At 39.6% G+C, this 11,350-nt stretch overlaps 1 protein-coding gene across 1 annotated transcript; it reads right to left on the bottom strand.

The window, feature by feature from the left end:
- Nucleotides 1-27: 27 nt before the first annotated feature.
- Nucleotides 28-2,315, bottom strand: npy (neuropeptide Y). Its single transcript, XM_051391215.1, has 4 exons — nucleotides 2,210-2,315; nucleotides 1,673-1,860; nucleotides 453-542; nucleotides 28-363 (listed from the first exon to the last, which is right to left on the bottom strand). The coding sequence occupies exons 2-4, from the start codon at nucleotides 1,858-1,860 to the stop codon at nucleotides 342-344; spliced, it is 300 nt and encodes a 99-aa protein (XP_051247175.1). The 5' UTR covers nucleotides 2,210-2,315; the 3' UTR covers nucleotides 28-341.
- Nucleotides 2,316-11,350: the final 9,035 nt, after the last annotated feature.

The raw sequence follows: 11,350 nt of genomic DNA, 5'->3' as shown, positions 1-11,350 counted from the left end.
TTAGCCGACCAAACGAATGCAAAGAAATACATTTCCTCAAACAATTAATCTTTAATAGCACAATTATACAATACAATCAACATGCCCTCCTCCCCCACTTTACTTTTATGTTTCACAGATGATAACTCTCAATAAACTATTTACAATTTTATGGCACATACTATAAGCAGTAGTGACTGTAGCGGAGGGATAAGGAGGAGGGGCTGAATATACTTGGCGGCTCATAGTGGTAAAGGGGACAGAGGCAGGGTGGTCATTTGGTGTAGGAGGGTATGGAGTGGAGGATGTGTAGAGGTCAGAATGTCAGCGGCGGCGGGGCAGCAGTGAAGTGGGTAACAGCATCACCACAATGATGGGTCATATCTAGAAAGAGAGAGAGGCAAAGGTCAAGGTCAGATTCCTGAGAGGGTCAAAGCAATGTGGAGCTCTTACATTCACAGCCTTACACTCACCTCGACTGTGGAAGCTGGTCTGTGCTTTCTTTCAGCAGCAGCTCTGAGACCAGCGTGTCCAGAATCTCAGGACTGGACCTCTTTCCATACCTGACACACAAAGGGACAGACAGACAAAATGGAAATGGTGATGATTCAGCTTCACACCAACTTGAACCTTTTGGTTGTCAAATGGAAAAAAAGTTACAAAGAAAAAGAGAGACCTTGGCTGAATTGAGCACAGACAAATAAATAACAGAACCTAATACTCTGCATGTCCTCATGTCATATATCCAATTATAAGCTCAGTCAAGCCTGAACACAGTCAGACCGAGACCCTGCAGTGGTAGACAGTAGTTGCATCGCAGGTGGTAATATTTCCCTTTCTGCCTCTCAGATGATAAGGCGTGCCGGCATGCTTTCCCCTCCTGGGTTGCTAAACGCCTGCAGTGGCATCCAAGCCCCTGACATTCAGAAGAAAGCTAAAAACTGCAGGTGATTTGACACGGCATGCTGGCCGTGGCAGTCATTTCTCCTCAGGTTTTTTTTTTCTACAGGTGGTAAATGGGCAGCGGGTGTTCCCCGCTTTGTAGCAAGGTGTGAGAAGCTGCAGTCAGATTTCGACAGGCAGCTCCAACAAGCAGGAGTTTAGGTTGGACTCCCTTTGTTTGTTTGATTTGAAAATGTTGTGCTTTATTGTTCGATCACGCTGTCAACAGCGTAACAGAAAGCTAATGAAAGTATCCTACAAAGACCACCAATAAGTAGTTGGGTGATAGCAGAGAAATAGAAGAAAATATAGCATTTTTTTTTCACATTTAATATATTATGTGAGCTTCCAGCCATGATGATAAACAATCCACCTGAATAAAAAATTCTGCATTCTACTTAGCAGAACTTGGAACTGGTACAATATTTAGGGCTATGAGAGAAAATGGTTTTAACTGGAATAATATACTGAAGCGCCACTCAACTTACTTAGGCATGTTTAATCTGATAGCAATCATGTCATTATATTCAGTGGTTACAAATGTATAGAATTGGACAGAATAGACTAGAATGCAATTAAATATAATAATTAAAAGTGGAAGCTACCAGCCAGTGGACATTTATTACCAATAGAGTCATTTGAAAAGAAAGAAGCCATATCAATTTAAACCTGAATTCAAATTAACTCCAGCTCTGTTAATAAGCTTTCTATTCTACTCTATTCTACAGAAAGGTATAATTAGTCCGCCTACCTCTGTCTTGTGATGAGGTTGATGTAGTGTCTCAGGGCTGAGTAGTACTTGGCCAGCTCCTCCGCCGGGGCATCCTCCCCGGGGTTCTCCGGTTTCACCGGGTATCCCTCCGTCAGGGCGCCCAGGCAGAGTAGTGCCCACAGCAGGAACCCCAGAGTCCCCAGCCAGCTCACCAAGTTAGGATGCATCTGACCGAAAAAAGTAAAAACTATTACTCCATGTCACAACACTGGGCACTTTTCTCACTGTGCTTTAAATGTCCCTTTCTCTTTTAAAATGAATCATTACTTTTGAGATGGATCACAGTTCAGCTTTAAATACATTGCTTGAGGAATATTTTTTAAAGTTCATCGGAGTATAAAAACATGCAAACATTACACTAACATTATTAACAATAGATTTCCAATAACAAGCACTTTTGCAGCTGCATAACCTGCAAACAATCATCACAAGACATGTCGAGAGACTTAAGTAAGTCTGCATAAGTTTAATAATTTCTTGTCAGGGTTTTTGTAAATCAAATATCAAGATACTTACATTACCAAAGGCTTAGGAGGAGATTTGCGCGCTGTCCTGTAGGGTCTCTTCTGCTCTTCTGGGTGCTTGGTGCGCGCTGGGTTTTATATCTGTGTGCGCAAAGAGGCGCTGCAGAAAAACGCGTCAGAGCGGCGCTGCGTTTAGCGCAAGTCTCTGCCTTTCTTCATGCGAACGTCACTGGTGATGCTGTCATTAATGTGCTTTTTAAAAGAAGCTGTTTCCATTAATTTAAAAGACGTAAAAATAACAAGGTAAACTAAAAATAGAGTGAGTTAATAAGCCTTGTTTCCAGCGAGACCACGAGGGATTAGGGATGAAGTGTTTAATTTTTTTAAGCATGTGACAAAATCCAGCTGGTACAATTACATTGTGGGATACTAATCAAATAAAATAACTAATGTCCCTATAGCAACCTTACATGGATACTGAAGTAAACATTATAGAAAGTATGATAAGTTCACTACAAAGTCACTGCTGAGCATCTGATACACACATTCCCTTTGGAAATGTTACTGAACTAAGTTACTTTGTTGTTAATGTAACAAATATTATACTCTGTGTCTCAAATGCAGATGTGTGTACATAAACAGGCGCATCACACATCACACAAATAGACTACACCCTTTCAGCAAGTGTTGCATTCAAACACACACTGTCAAACAGACTGATACATGCTGAGTGTGATGTTTTGGTGTTTATGAGGCTTCTCTACAAGAAAGAAGGTGATGAATTATCTCACAATCAAGTAGTGATTCTTCTGCATAATGAGATCAATAATGCCATCTGAAGTCACAAAAGAATGGCAGTAATGTAACACTGTGGGCGAACTTCACGAGTCTTCTACAGGCGGCCTCCTTACCCAAAGAAGCTCCTAAGATGACGCCTCGGGTAATCTGGAATAAAAAGATCTCAAACAGACTCCCATGTACACGAGCCCTTTTTTGACACGCTGTTTGACTGAATCAGTCCACTAATTTCATTTTGCAGTTCACTCCATCAGATGGAAAGAGATACTGGGACACTCAATGTGAACAAAAGGCCTAAATGTGAATATCGAGACACGTCAGTCAAAGAAGAGCCCAATCTCCAAGAAACCCACTTAATAAGAAAACCCAAATAGCACTTCAAATGAATCTGTATCACTAAGTGCTTCATTTACCTCCCATTCATAATCCTTTTGTATACCAGCTCGCAGCCATATAATCTATCAAAATCAGTATTCTCCAGCAGTGCTGCTTTTTAAGTTGCTGCGGAGGATGTGTTAAGGGCTTTTTGTGTAACACAGGATGCTAAGAGGGAGATGAGGAATGAGACACAAGTGAAAGAACGTGGAGCACAAAGTCATGACCGAATCATGATGATCACAGGCAGGAATTAGAACTTCTAGTCCTCTTAAGGGGATACACGCACGCCCACACACACACACACACACACACACACTCTCTCTCTCTCTCTCTTAGTGACTCACTTCAATAGGTATAACACCTTTTTTAAGCAAACAGCCTGGGCCTACATGCGAACGTTGAAGTGTCTGACATGTGAATGAAGCAGATGTATAAAGCACGTGGATAAAGTTGAGAGGTCAGTTAGTATTTGCTTGAAAATAAGGCTGAGTAAATTGATATGATCATTAGTGATAGATGCATCAGCTCCGGTGTCTGAGACAGAGGTGACGTCTTAAGATCTGACCGAATGTGCGTCCTCTGAATGCACAACTCATCGATCCTTGAAGCACACCGGCTCAAATAGAAGAGGTTATGTTGGCTTACACTCATGCCAGCTAAGAACAGGACGGGGTCTTCAGTCATGCTAGCAGCTGTGTGAGGCTGTCCTCAGTACACAGTAGTGTATTGAGCAAAATGCTAGCTTGGTGACATGTTTAAAATGACTACCTAAGGCTACTAATTTGCATTAGGTGACTAATGCTAACATGCTGATGTTAAGGAGGCTGGCTACAATGTTCACCATATTCACCATATTCACCATCTTATTTAGCATGCTAACACATGCTAATTAGTGCTAAACTCAAAATAAAGCTGAAGCTGGTGGGAATGTCCCTTCATTTTGCAGGTATTTGGTCCCATTTATCCTCTGGGAACCATGGATGTCTGTACACACTTTTGTGCCATCTCACTCAGCTAATGTTGAGATACTGTAGTTCTATGCAAGTTACAATATAAAGGTAAAAACTCTGACCTGCGTGTGGCACTTACAGGAAAAGTCAGAGGATCAGCACAGGCAGTAGGATTCATCATCTGGGGGAAATGAATGTCTGTGCATAATTTCATCCAGTAGTTGTTGAGATATTTCAGTCTGGACCAAAGCGCTGGCTCAACCATCTAACATTACCACAGACAGCTAGATCAGATAGATAGAGCACTTTGTTAATCCCGGTGGGAAATCGTACCGTTACAGCAGCTAGAGCAAAAAAAGACGCAATCGCAGGAGCCAATGGCTAAAAACTAAGGAGTGAAAACTGCCTGACAAAATCTTGTTTGCCAAAGTGGCATTCATTTAAGTTTACTCTTATAACACTTGCTGGCTCTTGATTACAACCTTAGGTGAAACAAAATGTTAAAAACATAGTGGATGAAGCCCAAACCAAATATGCTTGTCACACAGAGGATTAAGAAACACACACAGACAAATCCATGTCTTTAGGGATGCATTCCCACAGGAGTCAAACAGCCTTTAAACAGTCAGAAAAGAGAGGCTTAGTCGATAGTTACACTTTTAACACAGCTCTTCTTGTCAGTGTTACTTTTGCTGATTGATGGAAACATTGCCAATTTTCATAAACGATGACATGGCACACTAATTAATTCATTAATGTGATTATGGATGTTCATTTGCTCAGTCGCTCAAATATTAAATATTTTCCTAACTCCCCATGAAAAGACCAAAAAACAACGATGAATTGATCCTACTAACAAGTCTATGCATCCAAAGCATGATATAGTTTGTTCCCCTGTGCTACAGACCTCCAACCGTTATAATCAGTGAGACACGTTGCACTGGGTGGCATGTTCCTTCATTACAATGAACATGGGCACTGTAGTTTATTCTGAGTCATGTGTATAAATCCTCATCTGAAAATAGCCCCTCCCAACAAATACACACTTTATTCCTAGTTAAGGAACGTTTTCTTTAAGAAAAATAAATGAACTGTATATTTGTGACCTGTTTTTAAGGATTTACATCAGTAGGAACAAATGGGCTTGGGGCAGAGTGCTAAAGACAGGGTAAAGAAGTCAGAAATTATTAAGAGATGGACTAACACACTGCTGGTTTTGGTATTTTACGTGGGATTTGTTGACAAGAAGAAGAATATAGAATAATGCCTGTCTTATTCCTTCAAATATAATGTTGAAAGTGTGTTTGAAATATGAAAACAACAAAGAGTAATTCAAGGTAATCAACTCAATCAACCTAGGGCCATGTAGTTGGAAGAGGTTTTCCCTAGGGCATCTTCGTTGCAGCTTTATTCTCAGTTAAATTATAACATATACAGTGGAAGTCCATGCATGTGGTATCAGTCTCAGCCAGTATTCTATTCATTAAATATTTACAACATGTTCTATAATTAAAATGGCTCTGACAACCTAGACAGATTTTGGAATAAAATCTGCTGGTTTTCTGTGCGGGCACAAAAGAGGAAGAGGGCGCCGTTCTTCCAGCTCAAGTGCAGACAAATGGCAACGTGGCAGGGCGAATGGGGTTCAGGGGAGTTAATATGGTCATTAATTTGCATCAACATCAGCACTAATAATATCAGTGTTATTAGAAAGAGACCTACCAATCATCTCCAATACAGCCCTGGTTGTTTACACTAATTAGACAAACCCAAATACCCACAATTAATGTAACAATGATACATTGCTGCTTTAAATGTAGCACCTTAAGTAAACGCTGTATGAGAGAATTTCTTGGAGCCTGCTTTGTCGTTATCAGAGATCATTTATGTGGAGAAGGAGTCCTTTAGAGAGCAAGCGCTTTAAATGCAAATCTGTTTTCCCCTCCTCTCATCAGCCTCCTGGTTTGGACAATAAGTTCTCTCCCAAGATTTGTTAAGATGAAAGGGCCTGTAATTTTCCGCTGCTGTGAATCACACTTTTCAAATTTACAGTGTGTACAACTGTAAAAGGAAACACTGACAAGCAGGCTGCCTCTATCTTCTCTATCAGGCAGTTGCATGCAAACGGACTGGGAGTACAAATGAAAAAAAAGGCAAAATCCCTTACAGCCTTGGTGCTTTCTTGGCTATCACACCACTTTTATACACAAGTCTGACATCTAAATTGCTACTTTTGACTATACTATTGTACTATGGTGACAATGTGTTACTTCTGGTAAGCAAGCACTACTATTACTTAGATAGAGAATCGGCAACCCCCTGTTGGGTTACGTGGGCTGCAGCTTCAAACTGAAGGTGATTTGAGTAAAGAGGTGTTCATATTAGGGTTCATATTGGAGCATACAGGCATTTTTTTATCTTTGATTAATTCAACTGAAACAATTAAATAACCTTTTATTCAAAATTGTATTCATCAGGCTTTGCTTGTGTCGAGCTATGTTGTGTTAAATCATATTTAAAAAGGATCTATTTTAGTTTTTATTACTGACTCAATGTAATTTGCATAAATGCCTAAATAAATAATTGGCTTGTTTCTACAGGACTGGTCTACCATCAAAAAAAGTAAAATTTCTTCTATCCACTTCTTTGAGTCGTTAGCTATCAACACTTCAAAGAAGCGTGTCCCCAAATTTTTCTTCTTTGTTCTGGCGTTGACATTAATTGACAGCCTTTGTAAGCAATTACTGAACTATATAACATCACGAAGAGCACAAGCTTTTCTCTACTTTCAGTTCAGAGTAAGTACAATACTGACAACTGCTCAATGAGGAAATAACAAGAAATGATGTCCTTTGTCGTTCTCTCACTTGTTCTTCTATCGCTCTAATTAGACCCCCACTGCTGTAAGAGTCACCCTATCTAGTCTCAGTGTTTTAATTTACCTGTCTTTACCTCTCCTCTCTGCGTGTGAGTGTGTGTCTGTGTTTCTGAGTTTAAATGTGTCTCTGCCACATCTGCTCCTGTGGTGAAAGCAGCACCAACGTCATGTCAAGAGAAACATCACATAAGGTCTTTTGATTGACAGATGAACAGAAGGTCAAGCTGTCAAACTGTGGCAGGTTGGTTCGGCTCAGGTGTGCGGGGTCACAGTCCTGAGACTTGATATTAGGAAACCCGATGAAAGTTGTAACTGCGTCAATGGGCTCTAAACTTTAGTTTAATAACTGTGACCTATGAGACCACAGTAGTCTGGATGTGTCACGGTTATGTCAGGTTTATATAAAATCAGTTGTAAATCGCTGACTATCCTAAGAGGTTATGGTGGATTTGGTGTCTAAGCCAGTCTCTAACCAGTTTTGATTTAAATAGCAGACCTTAATCTATAATATGTAATATGAAAACAAAGAAATAACTGTAAACACAACATTCTAAATCCTTTAACAGACTCCAGTGTACAACTGTACCATGGCTTTTAGGGGAGCTCATTTTTTGTACTGTTGCAGGAGGATATATTTCCTGATATTTTCTGAGCTGAAGTTGATGATATTGTGCTTCCACACTTCAATGGTGATGGCAAGAATAACAGTATCTTTTTAAAGTGAATTAGTGATGAATCACACTCATGCACAAATCATACATCAACAGCATCCTAATTTCTCCCTGTTTCTAGTGTTGAGGCTGCATCTCGTGCAACACAAACTTCTCACATTCACCCTCCAAACAGTCAATATTATTCTCACCGGAACAAGTTTGCTTCAATTTTTTATGAATTATTTTGCTTTCTCCTGCAAATTCTTTGCCTAGTAAATCACAACATGCATCGTAATTTTCTAGAAAGGCTGTGGTGGAATCAGACATTTTATGCCACAACAAACCCCCCAAAAAAGAGCCGGCAAAATCCTGGAGGGTCTGATATTGTCAATATTTTTGGGCTCTCATGTTTAATGGGAAAGGAATGTATTTAAACACAAAACACGCATCACAAATCAGGAAGGACGTCACAATGCTGCCCAAATCATGTTACTGTTGTGGTTTAATATTTTAATAGGTCTGCTGAGTACATTTTTGAAAGCAATTTTTCAGCCATTTAGCATACTGCTGGTCTGAAGAGACAATGTGATAACCACAGGTGCAGCCAGGTTAAATGTATTACCAGCTTATTAGACACAATGCTAGATGCAGGCTTCACAGACGAAGAGCCTGATAATGGAGGGGAAATGTATGATTTAAGCAGTCTGGCTAATGCATTAGAAAGCAGTTGAAAGCATCAGTTCTCAAGAGCGTGCGGCATACATGAAAGACACATTTTTCCACATGGCTGTCAATCAGCCATTGAGTGTGTCCAAATACTTATTCTGCAAATTAAAGACATTTCCAGATTGAGTGTTATTATTCAGGTAGCTGGTGCATAATGTGGAATTTCTGTGAGCAAAAGCAGTTACACACAAGTCAAACATAACTCACAAGGGGTGCACACTCAACTGAAGCAGCAACAACTGAGAGATTTTAATAATATAAGTTCTAATGGATTCTGACAAAATGTATTAATGCTTTACTGATCAGCAATTGTATTTTGTTTAAGGCCCTTTAAATTAAATTAAGACAAGCAGAGAAGGATTGACCTTAATCTAGATTTATGCTTTTAATTCTATAAAAAAGATCAGTACCACTTTCATGTCTGCCTACCAGCACCAATAAAGCTCACTAGTTATCATGTTAGTCAGGAAGGTTTTTTATGTGAGGCAGTGAGATTGCATAGCTTTCGTAAACACTTGTTAAAATCATATTGGATTTCAATCCAAGGCAAAATCTAGAGGCCACAAAAAATGTGAACCCGAGAGAAAGTCCAGTCTTTATAAGTAATTGAAGGATCAGTCTGGTTTGTGTGTCGACTGTTGGATGTCTTGTCTTTTGGGGCTGCTCTTAAATTAAGCACTCAGAAACTGTCTTGTAGATTGTTTGACCCTCTTCTGAAAAACGTACAACAGATTTAATAGCTTATTGTAACATGGAAAATACAACCCTCTGTTATTGACTTGCTTTGATAATATGACAACTTATAGACATTTACAAGTGCCTTATTACTATATGGCACTGATAACACTGCTCTATAAAACAGGAATTAATAGCACTAATTCCTTTCTGTCAGCATGCAGTATGCCATGTATGTGTGAATGGTCATATGCACTCCATTAATGTGTGTATATGTGTGAGTGGGTGTGTATGCCTGCATGTGTTTAAACAGACTTTCGTTAGTCAAACATTTCTATTGATTTTACCCAGCTATACAACATCCCTCTCTGTTCGTTATCATTGTGCTTTGTGAAAAAGCGAAATCCATTTCTCACGACTTGCTCTCCATCCTCCTCCCTGAGTCTCTCGACACAGGAGGGGATCGAAGCAGAGCCTCTATGAAGTCCCTGTACTGTCAATTTCCCACTGTTTCTACCACAAAAGAGAGGCACACACACGTCCATGTGTCAAAGTCATACGTAGGATTGTGCTTCACTTTTAGGACACTGTGATGGGTTTTTTGTTCTTCTTAGAAACAGAACAAGCTGTAGTTTGTTTGAATAAGATATGTCCTAAGTAGAAAACAGGCAGATTCTTCAAATAATGTAAATAATAATAAAGTATGATACTTGGAGGAAAGAGAGTTGATGATATTTTTAAAAAAACCTTGAGGTCCATTTTTAATGAAAATCAAATCTGATACAAAGTTTGGCTACCACAAAAAGGGACTATAGATCTTAGAGTGTGTAGGATTTAGTGGCATCTGGCCGTGTAGTGGCAGAAACTACGGTGGCCACAAAACACTGTGGAAACAAGGTGGTTCAACATTGTGGACTGCATGGAAGGCAACCTGCAGCATCTGTACATATAACAGGCTCATTCTAACAAAAATAACATTTCCAATATTCAGGTGATTATACACTAATAAAAACATAGTTATACATACTGTATTCCATTTCTGCCAGTAGGTCCTCCTAAATGTTACACACACTGAACCTTTAAGTAATTCAACAGATGTCAATATACATAAATGACAAATGTATTTTTTTTATATTTAAATATATTTCTGGGGCATTTTCACCTTTATTGGGTAGTATGACATTAAGAGCCAGACAATGTTGAGAGAGAGATGGGGGTATGCATGCAGCCAAGGCTGTTTGGCTGGAATTAAACCAGTGACGTTAAAGTTAATGTCGCATGCCATAATTGTATGTCAGATGTACTCCAGTACATCTGACATGACAAGGTGTTTTAGATATGAATCTATTGATGCTCAGTCACTTGGAGGCAGCGGTAACTAACTGTTTTAGCTGCTAAATGCTCCACCATGTTCTCTAGTTAGTTGCTAACATCTAGTGCCTGCTGTTTGGTGCTGAGCAGGTAGTTTACAGTTGGTTTATCAAAGCTTTTTGCTAAAAAATAAGTTTCTTCCTGTGTCAGAGAACAATACTGATCAGAGGGGAAGAGCGTGAACCAAAACAGTAAAGCTCGAAAACCAAAACAATTAGCTAAAAGACACTAAAATGCTCTGCAGAACTGAGATGAATGAAGGAGTTGGATAATAATTATCACTACGAAGGAATTAAAGCAAAAAAAACTTGACACATGAATTTGAGGCCAACAGATTTCATGGTCTCATTTGTTTGAGCTCTCACAACCGAATTGGCTATACGGTACGTACATATACTGTATACTCACTTTCAATGAAATAGCTAACAGATGTTCTTGTCAGTTTGGAAATTCTATTTCAAGCTCTATTTTCCGTCAGAGCAGTATCTGGTAAACAGTTACAAGTTGTTTGTCAGTACCTGTCAGTCTGATGTGTCTCTCCGCGCCCCTCAGTTTTTGTTACCTCTCCCTCAGTCTGTGGGGAAATTAGGGGAGTGTGTTCTTCGTCTCCAGTTAAGTCAGTGTGTGCTTACCGTAACTGTTACTGGGGTAATTAAGTGTTTCCATGCGCAGTAATTGCCAATTTAATCTTCTGTGCTCGTCTCCCCATTTGCAGTGTCGTGTCTGTCAGTCAAGCTGGGCGTGGTTTCCATGGGGATAAGTGA

The sequence above is a fragment of the Dicentrarchus labrax genome, unplaced genomic scaffold (genome assembly GCF_905237075.1).
Source record: "Dicentrarchus labrax unplaced genomic scaffold, dlabrax2021, whole genome shotgun sequence".
NCBI lineage: Eukaryota > Metazoa > Chordata > Actinopteri > Moronidae > Dicentrarchus > Dicentrarchus labrax.
Note: the sequence above shows the minus strand (reverse complement) of the source record. Positions and strands in the feature narration are given on the sequence as shown.